The following is a 19,741-nucleotide window of genomic DNA, read 5'->3' as shown; positions in this document are numbered from 1 at the left end:
ACCTCCTCTTTGTTTGTAGATGAAGAGTGCGAAAGAAGAGAGAGAGGCTTTTAACCACCCCTAAAGATGCACGGTAGGACCTGTTTAAACGTATGAACTACGTTGCATCATGTCATTGCATATCATCAATAGATAATGGCCATAGCTAGGCTTGATGAGAATCACAGAGAGGGGTGGGTTTCCTGCGTGTTTGATTGTTTGCTTAATGAGGACTTTCTGAATAAATAAAAGGTTTTCGAGCTAGAGCATGTTGTGAAGAGGCTATGTGCTTCTTAGCTTGTATCCTCTCATCGTTTCATATAACGATTTAACGCATAATAGTACTTGATGATTAAGAGGTTTGCATTAGTTTCATATGTTGTATTCGTTTGTTATGTGGTTTGGTTGATTGCTGGGGGAGATCATGTGGGCAATACATAACTAGTGTTGTTAGTATCCTTAGGTAAGGAAAACTTCCGGATTGGTAATGTTGTATCATAATAGAAAGCTAAAGTCTATTTAGGTTGTGAAACTGTTATTCTTTCTTTTTTTACAAGGGATTGGCTAAGTCATCATTGTGATGACCAACCACTACTTATACTACAAAAGCCTTAAACTTGTTTGATTATTTATGTTTTTCCATAACATATATCAACAAGAAAAAACGCATTGCGACAAAATTATTCTCACATTGGGTGAAAGTGGATGTAGAGTAATCTATACGAGGTCAAAACTTATGCAACCACTATGCACTCTCGAAAAGTATACTAACCCTTACAAGTAAACTTATTACATATGATTCGATATCATGTGCTCATCTTTGGTATACTATATCTGCGTTATATATATATATCTATATAGAGTCCTATTATTTACATTTCAACTCTTAAAGACCGAACTAGAGACCAAATTATGGCCCTTAGATCTAGATTTGAATGGATGAGATTAAACCATGTCTCATGAATTTCGCTACTTCATTATGTAAGCAATATACTTCAAATCAGGGGTATTTCGGTCAAATTACATCTAGGCTAAAAAAAATTCCATGCTGCTTCTCCTCATTCACGCCGCTCATCTTCTTTCTCATCTCTCTCGTTCTCTTCTTCTCCAAATAGAAGAATACTTCTCCAAATCAAAGAATTCTTCTACAAATCGATGAATTTTCTTCCACAAAGCGACGAATCTTCTTCTTCAAAGCGACGCTCATCTTCTTCTCCAAATCAACTCTCACTTCTACTACAAATCGACGCTCAAACGCTGCTTCTCTACCAAAATCGATGACTCCACAACTTCCTCTTCTACAATCGACGACATCTAAAGCTGATTCAAGTCGATTAACCACAGATTCAAAATGGTTGACACACGAAAGTTGTCGATCGATAGTCGTAGATTAACCACGGATTCAGCATCTATATCCGTCGATCTCAGCATCTCTATCTCTCTATCAGCCGACGTCCACATCTCCACGTGATTTGAAATAGTTGACACCAGAAATTCATCAATGGAAGGTGAAGGTTTATATTATATTGTTTTTCTGAACTTCCTATTTTGAAGTCTATGGCTAAAATTGCTTCGATTTACTGTTTCAGATGGACGCCGATTGCGTTCCGAAAAAACGTTATGCCTCATGTAATACACTGTATTGAAGTTTTATATTTTTCAAAATTCTACTTTACTTCATACTTTCTTACTTTGGTTTCTGATTTTTGCGTAATTAGTTCATCAATCAGTGGGTAACAAGTTCAATTAGGGGTGAAATATAATCGTTTGCTGGTGGCTAATTCGCAACATCATTAGTATTACTTCAAGTCTGATTTATGTCTTCATCATGTTTCCTGTTACTTCATTTTTCAGATTGTTCATAGTACTTCATTCGTACACTTTATTACTTCATTCATGTTGCATGTTACTTCATTCGTACACTATATTACTTCAATCATGTCTCCTGTTACTTCATTTTTCAGATTGTTCATAGTACTTCATTCTTATACTTTATTACTTCATTCATGTTGCTTGTTACTTCATTCAATAGGTGTTCTTCCCCATATGTGCAAATCAACATTATTATGATGTTTGTTTTTGCTTCAAGAGAAACGCTATTGTTGTAATAGACAATTCTGCAAACGGGGATGACAATGACCTCACAATAAATTATGGTCACATTCCAGAAACATTGGTTCGTATTCTTCTCTTATGATTGAATTTTATAGCACATACATATGAATACACACAACTATAAATGACATGTATTTGTTTTGTACATACAGAGATCATACTTTTGTCACTTCCTCGCCAAGAATGGTCTCCACGCATATTGTAAGATCGTGTCCAACTCCGAAATGCAGAGATTGAATATGCCATGGAGGACAGTTGATAACGTTGAAGACTGTGGAGTATTTCGGATGCCGCATATGGAAACATACAAGGGTGAGCTGAAGGTTGCTGGAACTGTGGCTTGAAGAAATCAAGTTCGGGGGTGCTGCAGAGCTTGAGGGCCAAATATTGTTCGGCGCTGATGTTAGCCCAAAACAGCCACGAGAGCTTTAACAACAAAAATGTTACAGCGGCGTATTACGAAGAGGAAAGCAAACACATTGAAATTTGATGTTGAGAAAATAATTGCAGCGTATATAAAGAAGAAATGATGATTTTAGTAGATCAAGTTTTGTATTCGACATACATCTGTTATGAGCCATTCTGAAATAAAGTACCACGCTTTCTAATGTTCAGTCTATAATACTGCATTGGGTAACAGATTTAGTTCATTTCAGAAATCTTAGTTCATTTCAAAGATCTATTGAGAAATGGAAAATATAAAGTAAGATTAATAATCTACTCATACTATATATTTTGTCTATTCTCTTTAAGATTAATAAGACATTATAAAAATAATTCAGTATATTCTCTTTAAGCTCGCAAAAAGTCTAAACAAATTCAAATTCAAAATGTAAATGAAGTAAGACACTACATGATTGAAGTACAGAAGTGAGGGAATGAAGAACATAATTATCCGAATGAAGTAAATTTGGAACAGAAGTACTTGAACTAAATAGAACAACCAGCCTCAACATTGGATTTTCCTCTTTAAATGTTGTTCAGTATTAGCCTGTAATACTGCATTGGGTACCATATTTAGTTCATTTCAGAGATCTTAGTTCATTTTTGAGATCTATTGATTATTGATAAGTGAATGACAAATGGAAAATATATCAAAGTAAGACTAAGAAAAACATTATAATAAAGAAAAATTAAGTCATTATAAAAACACTTCAGTCTATTCTCTTTAAGCTTGCAAAAAGTTTTAATAAATTCAAATTCAAAATGTAAATGAAGTAAGAAACTACAAGACTGAAGTACAGAAGTAAGGGAATGAAGAACAAAAATATCCGAATGAAGTAATAAAACAACCAGCTTCAATATCATCATCAAACCCACAATGCACAACCTTGACAAATTTAGACTTCAACCAACGTCCTCCATGTAACTCATTAGGGATTAATTTCATTTTTTTGTTTCTCAAGACCCAAAAGATGTGACTGCATACAAGCCCAATCCTCCCAAACATCTTACAACTACATGCATATGAATCAAAAGATGTGGAGTATGACACAGTCAAGTTCTTCGAGAACTTGTCGTTGACTATATAAATCTCAACACAATAAAGTTCACGTTACTTCATTCGACCTGTGGATTACTTCATTCAGCCAAACTGTTACTTCATTATACATCTGTTTATACTACATGCATGAAAAACTTGAAAAAATATCCATCAACATCGGAATTCTCCATGAGATTCTGAAGGTAAGCTTAAGAAGTAATCGGAATTCTGATCTCACGAAGTAATCGAAATTCTTCACGTCCGGCTTCGTTGTGTAGATATCTCCAGCTTTTTATTCAGAGATGAATCACGATTAGATGATGATTGCAACACGATTTGAGGAAGATTGAGATAAGAAGATAGATATTAACAAGAGAAAAGATCGGCAGATCACATCGACGATTTGTTGTGTATGCCTCGTTCCACGTGTAATCGGAGAGCTTTTCCATCTCCACCAGATCGGAGATCCACTCCGCTGTGTGGTGCTTCTTCCTCAACTCCAATGCAGTGGGTTGGGGGAGGCTGCACGGTAGGTAGTTGGAGCCGGCCAGCCGGGGACCGGTGAGAGAGAAACGTAGAGAGAGAAGTGGATTGGATTTGGGAATGGAGGAAGAAGTGTATTCACCTAACTGCATCATATTTGGTCTTCCAAATCTACCCTTGTGTCAATTTAATTAAATAAAAAAATAAGATAATGTGTAATTATTAATAATCATTAGATGTGATTAATGGATGGATGAGATTTGGTCTCTAGTTCGGTCTTTAAAATTGGTTCGACATTGATCACAACTCTATATATATATATATATATATATATATATATATATATATATATATATATATATATATAGGGTGGTGATCAAAGTATAACTAATATTAAGTGTATAACTAGAGAACAAATCTCAGTCACTCATTATCTTAATCTAATGACTAAATTAAGTATTCAGTTTCTATTAATAAAAATTGCATAGGGGTATTTTGGGAAATACATTGTTCCATATTTTGACATACACACCACATACTCTCTTTCTCTCCGGTGAGGCGAGGGATTTTGTGGCGAAGTGCCTCGTGCGGGATCCCGAGGAGCGGTGGACGGCGGCGGAGCTGCTAGGGCACCCGTTCGTCGCGGAGACGAGCAATGGGGTTAGGAAGTCGACGAAGAGATCGCCTACGAGTGTGATGGATCAGTGCTTTGGGATGAATTGGAGGTTTCGGATTGTGTGTCGGATCTAACAGAGAGTCCTTCGACTTCGGACTCTCCGGCCGGGAGGATCGGGTGCTTGATCGGAGATGGATTGAATTTCAATTTCTCGGCGGCCGCGAGGGAGGAGGGTTGGATCACGGTGAGGGACAATGGGATGGGAATCGAAGGGGTTATTGAGTTGAATTATGAATTGATTAATGGAGGTTTAATTGAAGTTGAGGAATCATTGTTTCATTCAAATTGGGATGAAATTAGCAGTAGCAATATTAATGTTAGTAGTTTAGAATATATTCTTGGTGATAGTGATGTACATGATTCTGTACCAATAAGTGTTGCTTTGGAAAGAACGGTTATGAAGGATTTTTGCGATTCAAATCAGCTTTTCAATGTGTTATCATTTTCCTCTTATTATTCAGCAATCTTCTCGTGATTCATGTCAACTCTTTAATGCTATCTCTTTTTGTGTTTTCATTTTCCTTTCTCTACTATATTACTGCAATCTACTCATAATTCCGATGATAATTTTGGCGTGCAGCCAAAATTATTTGATTATGCCTCCCTTTGACTTTCCAGTATTGTTTGATTCTGGGTGTTTTTAAGCCTCTTTGTTTATAGTATAAATTATTAAAGTCGTTGTTTTGCTTTTTACATATTAACAAAATACATCACTATACCCATAATTTTACTTAACTCTTGTTAACAAAAACACATCACTATTAGCATGATTTATTTCACTCTTGTTTACAAAAACACATCACTATTAGCATGATTTTACTTCACTCTAGTTTACAAAACACATCACTCTTAGTATGATTTTACTTCACTCTTGTTTACAAAACACATCACTCTTAGCATGATTTTACTTCACTCTTGTTTACAAAACACATCACTCTTAGTATGATTTTACTTCACTCTTGTTTACGAAACACATCACTTTTAGCATGATTTTACTTCACTCTTGTTTACAAAACACATCACTCTTATTATGATTTTACTTCACTCTTGTTCACAAATCACATCACTCTTAGTATGATTTTACTTTACTCTTGTTTACAAAACACATCACTCTTATTCTGATTTTACTTCACTCTTGTTTACAAAACACATCACTCTTATTCTCATTTTACTCCACTCTTGTTTACAAAACACATCACTCTTATTATGATTTACTTCACTCTTGTACACAAAACACATCACTCTTAGTATGATTTTACTTCACTCTTGTTTACAAAACACATCACTCTTATTCTGATTTTACTTCACTCTTATTCTCATTTTACTTCACTCTTGATTACAAAACACATCACTCTTAGCATGATTTTACTTCACTCTTGTTTACAAAGCACATCACTCTTAGCATGATTTTACTTCAATGTTGTTTACAAAACACATCACTCTTAGCATGATTTTTACTTCACTCTTGTTTACAAAACACATCACTCTTAGTATGATTTAACTTCACTATTATTTAAAAAAACATCACTATTAGAATGATTCAGTTTTTTAAGTAATACTAAATGCTCAAGCTAAAAAATTAGTATAAATGCAGTTTATAGTATAAACAACAACAACAAAATAAGTAATGAAATCAATATAATAATAACATCAAAATTGGTAAGAACTTACAGGCAATATGATTTGGAGAAAATGGCAATTTTATACTACTTATCCTAATTAACATCAAATGCACAGTATGAATATCTAATAGTGTGATACACACTGTTAGAAGTCACACATAAAAATGTCGAATGAATATTACAAACCAAAAAAGAATTTCAAAAACCCCAAACACATCAATTCAACTGATCCAAACCCCCAAACACCGCAAATCAATATATATTACATACACACTCCGCCATAGCCTAGAAAGAAAAATAAAAACTCAGGTCCTGAGCGCCGCGCCTACGACGAACGAAGCTACAGCGACGGCGACGGCGAGCGACGGAAGCCAGCGCCGGTGCGGGACCTTCCTGCGTAGCTGAGCTACCGATGAGAGCGAAGACGATTTCGGCAACCGCCATTGTCGCAACCAAAACTCTCTTCTGCGACACCGCCAACTGCGAGGAGAAGATGAGAAGAGAGAAGAAGAGAAGAAGACGCAACGCGGTTTGAATTCAATTTTCGAAATTGGATCTAATTCGCTATGCAATGACCAAAATATCCCTGACTTGTTATTATGGAGTAAATTTGTGATTGGGGGAGCTAATATCTCATTAAATTTGAAAATTAATATTAGCCCTTGATTTTTTTGATCGTGTGGCTATGATTTGTTCTCTAGTTATTTGCTTAAGGAGTATTTGCCATAGATCACTACCCTATATATATATATACTTACAGTTAATTTTAATACCAGTAAATTGTTCATCAATTGTCAAATATAAAGGCTTAAGGCTCAAAATTGGCTAACAAAAGGTTTTGAGTATGGTTACTGTTTGGATAAAGATATGGCTAACAAAAATGGCCAAACGTCATCTCCTCTTTCTAAAATCACTTGTAGACTTAAGTAGACCAAGAGCAAGTTCTACAAACATATAGCACGATTGATGATACATCACACATGAAAAGATTAAGGCTCAATTCTCACTCAGGTAATAGCATGAATCAAGGCAAACAAGCAATTCGTTACTTATGCACATATTACTCAAACTCTCAAGTCAAAGACCATGATAGCTTAAAAGGTGGATGTTTATCATTAACAACTAGTCTTTACCCCAAGAAACCAAAATTCAAACCAGTTCAAATTCAATTCCACAACAACCCAAAACCAATACAACTCACGGATGTCTAAAGCAAAATAAATCTATCTTAAAACATAAATATAAGCAACAAAGGACAACTAATCAATCTGAAAAAAAAATAAAGTAGTAAAGTACCTCATAAGGCTCACTATCCACCATATCACCCCCAAACTTATTCAAGGTCAAAGAATAAGTTTGAAAAGTTGGTGGAGAAGGGAGTAGGGGTGTGCATTTGGGTTTCGGTTCAGTTTTTCGTCCAAACCGAACCGAACCAAAAAAACCGAATTTAGGCTAAAACTATAACCGAACCGAAACTGAAATCTGGAAAACTGAAAACCGAACTAAAAAAATCGAACTAAAACCGAAAAACCGAAATGATGAAAACTGAAAAACCAAACTGCAATTATACAATTTTACACAACATTTATCAAAGAAATCATCAATTTTACGCAACATTTGTGTAACTGAAATGATAAAATCATAGCATTTTACATTACAGTGAACAAACAATTCCTAATTTTCTATCAAACAACAATCATACAATTTTACATTACAATGAACATTCAATTTCATCAAATACAGAAACATAAATACATACAAAAAAATTATATCGGATAGAGTTCATCTTCTTCTCGAGGCGTTTCGTGGATGGGTGTAAGGCTGGAGACGATGGTGTGAATCTAGAGCTGAAGGCGTGGAGGAGCGACGGCATGGAGGGGCGACGGCGTGGGTGGAACGGTGGAGGAGTGACGGGCTGGAGCTGTCGTGGGTCTTCCGGAGGCGACGGCGACCGGCGTGGATGGCTGGATGCAGAAGGGCGGGTGGACAGCACAGCTGGTGGCGGCTTGGAGTGGAGGTGGAGAGATTCGGTTTAGAGAACAGAGAAGGAGGTGGAGAGATTAGGTTTAGAGAATAGAGAAGGAGGCGCAAGCGTGAGTGAATGTAGGGTTAGATTTTAGGATTTTATATTTAGTTACAATTATATAATATATGAAGTATAATATTATATTGGCGGGACTTGGAAAGAGGCGAAAACGTGATTAGAATGCGGATCAAGTTATATGGAATGATAACCGAACCGGTCGGATCAGTTAGCAAATTGTCGTTGCCACTTAATCACTGCAGTCTTGCTCTCGCTCTTTCTTCCTTGCCAAAGTAATTTATAAACTCCTAATTTTGCACAACTTCAATAGTAAAGCGGCAAGTTCGGGGTCGATCCCACAGAGAAGTTGGTGTGTCGAGTGTGTGAGTAGTGAACAGGGGGGTCGGCTGCTGCCACGCTTTAACTTGGGAGTTTTTAACTATTGTCTTTACTCTAGGCATAATTTAACTAGCTAGCTTGATCAATGAAACTTTAACTACTGGGTCAAGTGAATTGCAGTTAACAGCAGAAAAGTAAATGCGTGAATGTAAACGAAAATAACTTTGATTAAACTAAAAACTGAGTACAGCGTGAAATTTAAACTAAGCTAACACTTCGGAAGCTAAGAAAGCAGTAAAAACTGAGAAGAATCTTAGCGGGAAACTTAAGATAACGCTAACAGAAATGAGTATTCTGCTGCGCTCCCTTTGGTTGCCCTTTTAACTAAGCTATCTAAGCTAAGCTAACACTTCAGAAGCTAAGTAAAATTTAAACTAAGCTATCACTTTGGAAGCTAAGAAAGCAGTAAAAACTGAGAAGAATCTCAGCGGGAAACTTAAGATAACGCTAACAGAAATGAGTATTCTGCAGCGCTTCCTTCGGTCGCCCTTTTAACTAAGCTAGAGAACTGAACTAAACTAAGCTAGAGAGCTGAACTACGCTAGATAACTAAGCTAAGCTAAACTAGACGAAAAGTAAAGTGTTGGATCCACCTTCTTGTGGTGGCACATCATCTATTTATAAGCTCGATTCGACTCCCAGCTGGATAACGATCTTGACAAGGAATATTCGCTCATTCTGAGAGTGAGCGACTCATTGATTGCTACGTGCTGATATTCTAGAATGACGATGCTTTTTGGTAACAGATTCGTATAACAACTTCGTCCTTGCATTCTCATATTCCGGCACGTGTCCCCTTCTAGAACGTCGTCCTTGATAATAGAATGGTGCGCCATATCCAGCTCATTTCCTCACGTGTTCTTCTTCTAGCAGCCAGCGGTCCCCACCTAACTGCTTGATCGTTCCCCCTTGATCAACTCCCCCGATTCTTGGCCCTTTTTCACCTTTTGTACTTGCTTGATTACGCCTTGCTGCCTTGGTCAAGTAGCATTTCTGCACATTTTAACGCTTGTTTTGCGCGATAAACCGATCAAGTAGTATACATTTTACCCTTAAACCGATGCATGAAATGAGCCTTATCATATATTAAAATAAATTCGGTTTTTCACTTTTTTTTCCTCCGAACCGAACCGAACCGAAAAATTGAAATATTTGAATTTTCAAAACCAAACCGAACCGAACCGAATTTTGAAATCTTGGTTTGGTTCGGTTCGAATATTCGGTTTTCGGTTTTTTTGCTCACCCCTAGAAGGAGGCTTATATGATAGACAAACTAAAACGAAAACAATCTAAAAGTTACCTACTAGGGGTTACCTCCCCTATAGTGCATTTGGTTATCATCGTTGGCTCGACGTCTTTAAGCTCTCTCAATTAATTCTGAACCGGATGATGGAATCCGCATCATTAATCTTTGCCACTATCTGAATGAGCCAATTCATTTTCCTCATCCATCGGCTGATCACTAAGCTTTGAAAATGTGGAACTCCTTTCATATTGGTCAATTTATTCTTTTTCTGAGGCCTTTTCTTTTTCAGTCGGGCAGTCACTTCTTCCTTCATCTCTTTCTTTTCTCCATCATCCACGTCTTTTTCATCTTCGTCGTGATTCATTTTGGATTGCTCCTCGGGTACAGATGGAATTTCTTGACCGATAACACTCTTTAGAGTGATAGCATTGCACTCTTTCGGGTGCACGATTGTCTTCTCCGAAAATTGAACTGGCTGTTGTTAAATGGTAACGACATGAACAATTTGACTCGTCCGAGTCTCTATATTCTTCATATGTGAGCTCAACTCCTCCATGGTTTGCTCTAGCTTGTCTAGCCTCTGGGATGAGCTTTTTGTGTAAGCTTCAGTATTTCCAATGAAGGAAATCAACAACTCATCCATAGAATTCTTCTTAGGCTCATCAATTACTCCAGAAGAGATGGAGAAATCATGCGAGGGTTGCTGAGCATGGTCGGAATATCCAAATGATAAGTTATGAGTGGATCTAGTTTGACTGGAATCATTACCACCCATTTGATTGAGGTAGTACCTGTCAATAGTTCTATCTTGGTCCACTTGGTCCACTTGCTGAATATAATTAACGTACTCAACATTCCCTTGAGGTTCCTTTATCTGTTTACTTCTGAATAGTTGGGGCGATGGATTCATATATGCTTTAGGTTTTCGCATACATGCTTCGGTTTGCTCCATAAAGGTGGCGAAAGTCTCTTCTAGGTTGGCTTCATATTTCCATCTAACGGCTCGTCCAAGAAGATGGAATGGGAGTGGCCTTCGGTGTAGTAATTGTAACCCCCTTGACTAGGGAGGTAATCACTGTAGCTCCAGCCTTGGTCATTTGGATACACATAATTCATATCTTCATAAACATCGTCAGGTTCAGTAACTTGCATCCCACTGTGTTGGCCAATGAGTTTGAGAGTTCGAGCTAGCTGCTCCTTCAATAGATCTATCTTCTCTGGGGGTCAGCCTCTAGGTGCGGCGCGAACATGGACATAGCTTAGAACTCAAAGATTAGAGAACACAAAAAATAAAATAAAAATAAAGCAAATAAAATCTAGACTAGTAATCTCAATTATTATCACGATATTAAACTATAATGACACAAAATTGTCCCCGGCAACGGCGCCAAAAACTTGACTCAACTTATTTTAACACAAGAAATACCCCACAAGTGTATGTGGCTAGTGTACTAATTAGCAAGCAAGAGTATCGTATCCCACAGAGACAAGATTGTATCAACTCAAGTACCACGAACAAACGTTGACTACTATCTAGACAATCGAAAAGGAATTGATTTTGTTCTAACACTACTAAAAGCATATAACAAGTAAAAGTAAATAAAAGTAATAAAAGAGAATTAAACACAAGGAAAAGTATCACAAGGAGAAGAGTAGAGCTTTGGATCCAACTACAATGGAAATGTCATGCAATTACTTCAACAACTTTGATTACTCATTTTATGTCTCTAGGATTACTAGGAAAGTCGCTAGTATAGGTTGAGCCCCTCTCGAGTGTACTCACTCCGTTGATTAACCCTTAATATTGAAGTCTCCTTCTAATATGTTTAGATTAACTCCAAGGAACAAAAGACCCAAGCCCTCACAAAGGATTCCCTCTCTCGAGTGTAGATTATCAATGTGATGTTCACTCTTTTATCATCCCTAGTTAGGTATCTCTCGATTACTACCATCTTGGTAAACAAACCCAATTGGTAGCTAAGCAATTGAATTGAAAAAGCACAAGAGTGAACAAAGAAATCACAAGAGCTAAGCAATCTAAAGAAGTCCTTGAATTAATCACAAACATCCATTGTAGTCTTCACCAAAACTCCACAATAAATTTAGCTACTCATGTTCTTCATGAAAACCAAAACAAAGGATTCAATCAAATACATAATAAAGCAAATAGATACTCATGTGGAACGATTCTATGGAATGGAAAATTCAATCTCTCGATTTGTAGTCTTCAATCTTCAAATCTCTCTTCAAAGTGTTCTTGGGAGTGTTTGAGAGTGGTAGGCGGTAGGTCGAGAATAGATTGACCCCTAGCCTTTTTCTTTTTAATCCCCATCAAAAATCACATTTTTGGCAAAAGAATCCGCCAAAACTACATACTCGGCCGGTTGGATTAATACACTGTAAATTCACCCGGCCGGGTGGTCATTTTCGACCCCATTCTGATCCTCAAAAGCTGAATCTGCGACACCCGGCCGCGTGTAATTTTCTGGACAGCGCAGTGTTCTTATAACGGCCATAACTTCTTCTACCGAACTCCGATTGAGGCGTGTGAGATACCCAAGCGAAGCGCTTTCAAAGATGAAGAAATTGATATGCATTAGGGGCTGATTGGACTTCAAAATCTCCACTTAAATTGTCTCAAACCAAGGCTGTTGCACATCCACATATTTTGTACCTTTTTCTACACATTCTTAACAAAATGGTAAACATACCAATATAATAGAGAAGTAGATAGAGATCCAAGTATGTCAACATTCCAATAATAGACGAAATATGATCAAATTCATACAAAACCACCCTCTAAAACCATGTAAAATCCAAGTATGTCAACATTCCAAAGAAGAAAATGTGTCACTTAAGAGTAGGATGGAGGGAGTATGTTATATGCATGAACACTTTCACAACTTGAATGCACTGAATTTGTAGTGGTATAGTAAGTAAGAGAGAGATAGCTTTTAATTATTTGCATTATTTATTATTTGCATTTTAGGTAATTATGTGCCAAAGCAAAACTTTCCTCTGGACTATACCTCTTCTACTCATCCTCTGCTAGCTTTTTGCCCTTGCCCCTCATTATTTGTCATTGACGTTTGGAACGAGGTTTCACTGGACCTGTCTGTCTGGGGCCACAGCATATGCGTGCACCTCTCATTCAGTCGGCCTTTCAATGTTTCAGCAGCAACCTCGAACGAATGCTCCATCTCTTCTGTGCTGAACATGACAGTGTTGTTGGGATCCATCTTTATCAGAATGAAATTGAATTTGGAATGAAAATGAAATGAGGTTCTATTTATAGAGTTTGGGATTTGGAATAAAAAATAAAAAAGTTCGAACCACCCCTCCACCCTAGCCACATGCTTGCAATGGGCGGCCGTCGCCCACCAGGTGGCTCGACGGCTCCCCAATCCCCATTGTGAGTGCTTTTAGGCATTAAACACTAAACATCCTTATTCTAATATCTGACAAACAAACAGACATCCAATTTCTTCAAAAATAAAGTGCGATATGGATAATACTACATGACACCAAAAATGCCAATTCGAGCCTAGTTCGATTCCATGTCTAGACGCAACATTACTAAATCCTTGTACATCAACAAATCCATGTACATAATCTTTCTTTACAAAATAATAAAATGACAAATTTACCAGCAAATGCAGCCTAATCATGCATGAATAACATCTCAGACACAATAAATGTTTTGCATAAATGTGATCTATTTTCTCTTTAGAGTATCTTTAGCGGAATCAAGGGTAGGGACGACAGAGGCTGCCGCATTTGACAAAATGCCGCCGCTAGTTTTTGAGGCGGGAGCCGGTTGGTGGTGCACAACTTGCACACGTCTAACCGGATCTTGCCCTTGCCATGCGGATGCACAAAAATCCACCGTCTCCGCCTTTTTTATTTGCCTCTGTACACCACCATCCTCAGATTCCTAAAATTGAAAATAGAAATTCAAAATATCTAGGATTATGAGGTCATGAAATACAAAGAAAAAAGAATACCTTGTTTGCTGATGCATTCATAGTTGTTTTTGCTGGTAGTTTAATCTTGTTTGGATTATTTAGTAAATTAATATAGCTGTGTAATTTATATATATTTTTGAATATTTGTGTCCGATGTTTTTGGCAGAAGTGGCCGTGGCTCCGATTTAATCGCAAAAAAAGGCTTTTTAAACCTACATTCCCTCAGTCATTTTACAAATAAATAAATCTAAATGAATACATTCGTTGTTGTATTATCAACACAAGGTGTATCCCGAGCAATTTTAAACCTTCGTATTTCCGTATGCTAATAAAGAAATTGTATCCCAATTTTGGCAGATAACTAATAATCACCAAAAGGACAAAATTCCAGTATCAGAGTAAAATAAACTAATTTGATCAGAAGTCGCAGTGGAAAAAAATAATTATGCCATTTTATGTGGAATAAAGCTGCTAGGGTATAATATTTTAATAATATTACTACCTTTGCAGAGTTCCAGTTTGCTATTTTAGTTTGTACGACCGGTTCAATTCTGCTATAAATAGATTTCACAGTTTATTAACTCGTTCAACTCACATTTTATAGCATAAAACTAATGTATATAAATGGGTCTTACATTCCACTATATTTTTATACCAACTCTATTATACTCCTTCCGTCCACGAAAAATATGATATATTGTGAATGACATGGATTTTAATGTGGAATTGGTAAAGTAAGAGAGAAAGGAAAAAGTAAGAGAAGTAGTGTCAATGGAATGTGGAGTCCATATTATTAGTAAGAGAGAAGTTGAAAACTTTCCCTTTTTAGATGTACTCTATTTTTTGTGGATAACCAAAAATGACAAATGTGCTCTATTTTTTATGGACGGAGGGAGTATTTCTTAAAATTCGTGTCAAAACTTGATAAGGACTCCTAATACTAGATGGAGGGAGTAAAATTGTAACTACTACCCACTACTACTTTTTGTGATGAACCTCATAATTCAGTAACTCATGATCGCACTATTTATTTTATTTAGGACCCACAATCACAACTTTTTCTATATTCTTAAAATCCGAGCACGATCAACTAAATTATGTTACCTCCTCCATTCCATAATAGTGGATGCATTTCTTTTTGGCACGCAATTTAAGAAAAGTTGTGTAATATTCCCTCCATCCGCGAATAGGAGTCCCGGTTCACTTTTACTATAAATGGTAATAGGGTCTCATATTTCACTCACATTGCATTTAAAACTAATATATACAAGTGAGACTCGTATTCCACTAACTCTTTTCCACCCAATTTGCTTAACATTTCTTAAAACTATGCCGTCAATGAATGAGACTCTTAAAGGCGGACAGAGGGAATGTGAGTTAATTAAGTAAATGAAGAATAAAGTAAAAATTGCAAAAAGGTAGATAGATGGGGAGAGAATAAAGTAAGAGAGTAGAGTAAGAGAGAGTAAATGTGTTGACTTATGCTAGAAACGTAAATGACTATACTATTATGGAACGTACAAAAATTGCAAAATAGCTACACTACTATGGAACGGAGGGAGTACTTAATAGTGGACGGGAGGAGTATATAATGGTAAATGACTTTAGAAAATATATATAACACTCCCTATGTCCCAAGTTGGGTCAAAATTTTTAGGCACAGAGATTAAGAAACTGTGTTGAAAAGTAAGAGAGTGGAATACAATATGAAAGATAAAGAGAGTAAAGTTGGTGAACGAATAAAGTAAGAGTGATTGAATGTTTTGTTTATAGTAAAAAGGTAAATGACTCAACTTAGTTGGGACATCCCAACAAATGAATACGATTCAACTTAGTTGGGACGGAGGGAGTATTAAAATTAATAAAATATATTTTTACTTATGATAAAAAAACTCCTATTACTGTAAAATTTATAAAATATTTTTTACCTATAAAAAAATTAAATTGAATTAAAATTCATAATATTAAAAAATTTAGTTATTATTATAGGTAAAAAAAATATAGTAGATAAAATTTATTACCAATCTATATCAGATTTAATTTTTATAATAAAATATTTTATCAAATTAATGTAATTTAGTTTTATTATTGGTAAAACTATTTTATAAACGTATTCAATTAATTGTGTAAATTTGGCTGATTAGATTCATAATTAAGTCACTAATTAGGTCAAAATACGTGTGATAGTTAAATTTAATAGTTAAATTTAATATTAATTCTGGATAAAACATATAGTTTGAGACCAAATGATAGCATACTTAAGTTATAAGACCAATTATTTTTGGAGCAAATATATGTGACCAAATTTGGACTTAAGTTTTCTTTCCATCACGCTCCAACTTTATTAATTTCACTTAAAACTCGCGTCTTCCTAAAATTCCTATTTTTATGAGACGGTGGAGAGTATTGTGACAAAATTTTGTGGATGGCATAATAAAAGTGTACTTTATCCAAAAAATCCGTATGAACATTGTCTACTGAGAAGACATTTGGTAATAATGTCAGAGCAAGTTAAGAGCTTTTATATGGCCATAATCCTATGTATTAGTGAGTGAGTGACCCGTGCTATTTTTATGACCCCAAAAAATCCATCTTGAACCATATGTATTAGCCTAAGAAATTAATTCACCATTTTGGTAAATTAGACTAACAGCTTTGCAAGTTGAACCTAGGTAGTGAGATGAAAGTACTTATCTTTCTCACTCTTTATTTAAGAAGTTAGAAGTATTATTGAGGTTATTTAGGTCAACACAAAAATTATATTCTATCTTTTGCATCAAACACGAATTAAAGATAAATAAATTTTAAACTGAATTGCCAAACACACACAAATTTGTATTTTCATTATATTTCCTAACAAGATTGAAGGGTGAAATTAATAAATAGTCAATAGCCAATAGGATTTTTTCTTTTTAATTTTTTACAAAAAAAACCATATTACAAAGTCTTGGGGAGTAAAAAATGAAAAAAATATTTAATTAAAGATTATTTATTTGAAAGAAAGATAAATAAATATTTTATTAAATACATGCCATTGATACACTCAGATTTTGCACTATTTTAAGGCCATTATTTGGTCCGTCTTGAGTGTCAAAGTTAAATTACATGTCTATTATTTGCATATTTTGTCTATTTTGGTATTTTGACGCGTTTCGTGAAAAATGTACAAAATAGAGCCTAAAACCTAAAATGATAGTTAAAAGTCGAAGTTGGAAATCTGGAGCATTCTAGGAGTCCAGCGGTCAGCTGCAACACAGCCAGCGACCGTTCCCGGGGATCCAGAAGCTACGGGATGATTGCCAGCGATCGTTGAGACAAAGTGCAACGACCGTTGTTCAAGAGGCAGAAGCTACGGATCACTCGCCAGCGATCGCTGAACAAAGTGCAGCGGCCCGCTAGGAAAACGCTATGCACATATTTGACCTACTTTCTCTCCAAGATTTACCATATTGTGCTGCATATTTGCCATTATTATGGAACACGAAAAAATGGCTATATATACCCCCTCAAGCTTCATCAAAGAGATCTTCTCTTTGCTCCATAATTCCAAAGAATAATATTTGAGAGTTCTACAGTGTTCATCAAGTTGAAGGGTTTTTGAAGAAGGATTCAAGAGAAAATCAAGGCTACAAGGATTCAACCTTTGGGTTTTATTACTTTAGTTCTAATGGTTTCTTTGTTTTCCCTAAAAACTCTGTCTTTAGATTATTCAATTATATGTAACTAAATTCATAGAATTCTAGGGATGTGTTAGTAACGACTTTGGTTATATAATTCTTATTTATTTAATATCTATTTTGTTCATTACTTCTATTTTATCTAAGTGTTGGATAATTGTTTCACGTTTGAGTGACACATTCTGTGATGATCTATTGACTTGCTACATAATCGTGAGAGGAGGTTGGCAAGTTAGGAGAGCTTAGTTGACACTACAATTAACTTCCTTTAAAACGGCATTATTATATGAGATGAGGACATCTTGAGAGCTAAGGAGCTTTTAGGAGTTACAAATCTATGATTGACGCCCCTAGCATATGTAATCTACGTTCGTGCCGCATGGACAATAATTATGTGACTCGTTCTAGTGAAGTATGAACTGTGTTAAGGTGTTGTAGTTGGAATTTGTATAACCATAACTTTGAAAGCACATCCTTGGAATTCCCTTATCTCATCTGTTTTACCTTCGTCATTTATCTGCAATAGTTGTTTACTTCAGCTTTTACAAGATTTTATTTTCAAAAATCCAAAATCTTTTGTTTCCCTATGTTCGATATCCGGTACTAACCTTTAGTTATACTATATATATCATGTATACTTGCAGGATTATTTAGTGCTAATAAAAAGTGCATCAACCCCCAATAAAAATAGTATAAAAGAAAAACATGACAACATCAAGCACAACCATATTGCTTCACCAATGCTTATTCAGAACACACATTTTGTTTTAGCATCATCTAACATAGATACATGCTAAATTTACTTAACTTACATAGACAATAATTATGTTTATGGATTGATGAAGCCCCAACGAATAAAAGATGCAATTTATCCGAAAATATGAGCCTCGATTTCTTTAGTGAACTCAATGAACCAGTTCAAGACTGCAATTGGGTGTGGATTATCTGCATTGATCAGCTCATAATCTATAGTCCATGTTATGAAGTCGATGCCTCCTTTGTTCTCAACATGATAGGTTATCACCATATTTTTGTATAGCTCAAGCAAATCTCCTCCAATCATTTTGTATGTAACTTGCTTCTTTTCCTCATCAACCTCTACGACTTGCTTTGCAATTGCCTCCTTCCCATCTGCATGTGCATAAACTCATTTTCAAATTCTACAAATCAAAAATCACATTCACATTCGCACTTTTAGAGATTTGGGAAATCTTTAATTAAGAAAGCAAATTGGATTACATGATAATGATAATGGCGCACAACTTAATTGGTAAGACGGTTTCCTTCCAACCAAAAATTGAAGGTTCGAGTTACTATAGAGGTTAATGAGAAACTATATTGGTCATCATCTTCAAATTAAAAGAAGAAAAAACATTTAGTTTGTGTTCGGTTGCCAAGATAAAATAATACCAAGATATAATATAGGATTGAGTTGTGGGATTATTTTAGTCATATGGGTTAGCTATAACTAATTATCTCATAATTATCCATCTAGAATTGAGTTGTGAGAATGAATCTCATGAACCAAATACACTACAAATTTAATCTCGGATACAATCTTGCAAACCGAACGGCCCCTTAATAGTTAGAAAGCATAGTTACCGAGGACGTATTTCCATTGGATGACAGATCCAGTTGTTCCAAACTGCCCTTGTTGGAGTTCACAAGCTTGGACTTTGGAAGGACACACTTTGGTAAAGTGAATAGGGTTTTTAGCCATCAGATGATGAAACACATCTCCACCAGCCTTGAAAGCCACCTGTGCAACAAGCTTATCCGGTAAACCAGCCATTACTTATATTTCCAAGTAATTTAATACTATTGTATATTTGCTTCTTTTACTAAATTGCAAACTTTCTGGTCTTTATATACCTTCAAATTTTCTCAAGTTATGTTTCTTGTGATCTTTACTAAAGGATTTGCACACTTACTATATTTCTTGTGAACTTTACTAAAGGATTTGGACACTGACTCTTACCACATGTATCATACTATGAATTGGATGTTTTTTATACAACTGGTTTTGTTGGAATAGGCTTTGAAACACATATTGTTATCTTAATAGGAAATTAT

At 35.7% G+C, this 19,741-nt stretch overlaps 1 protein-coding gene across 1 annotated transcript; it reads right to left on the bottom strand.

Moving 5' to 3' along the window:
• Nucleotides 1-18,335: 18,335 nt before the first annotated feature.
• Nucleotides 18,336-19,494, bottom strand: LOC121776502 (kirola-like). Its single transcript, XM_042173674.1, has 2 exons — nt 19,271-19,494; nt 18,336-18,799 (listed from the first exon to the last, which is right to left on the bottom strand). The coding sequence occupies exons 1-2, from the start codon at nt 19,458-19,460 to the stop codon at nt 18,537-18,539; spliced, it is 453 nt and encodes a 150-aa protein (XP_042029608.1). The 5' UTR covers nt 19,461-19,494; the 3' UTR covers nt 18,336-18,536.
• Between the last annotated feature and the right edge of the window lie 247 nt (nt 19,495-19,741).

Source organism: Salvia splendens, chromosome 18 (assembly GCF_004379255.2).
Source record: "Salvia splendens isolate huo1 chromosome 18, SspV2, whole genome shotgun sequence".
NCBI classification, from domain to species: domain Eukaryota; kingdom Viridiplantae; phylum Streptophyta; class Magnoliopsida; order Lamiales; family Lamiaceae; genus Salvia; species Salvia splendens.
This window is presented reverse-complemented; position numbering and strand designations above follow the sequence as displayed.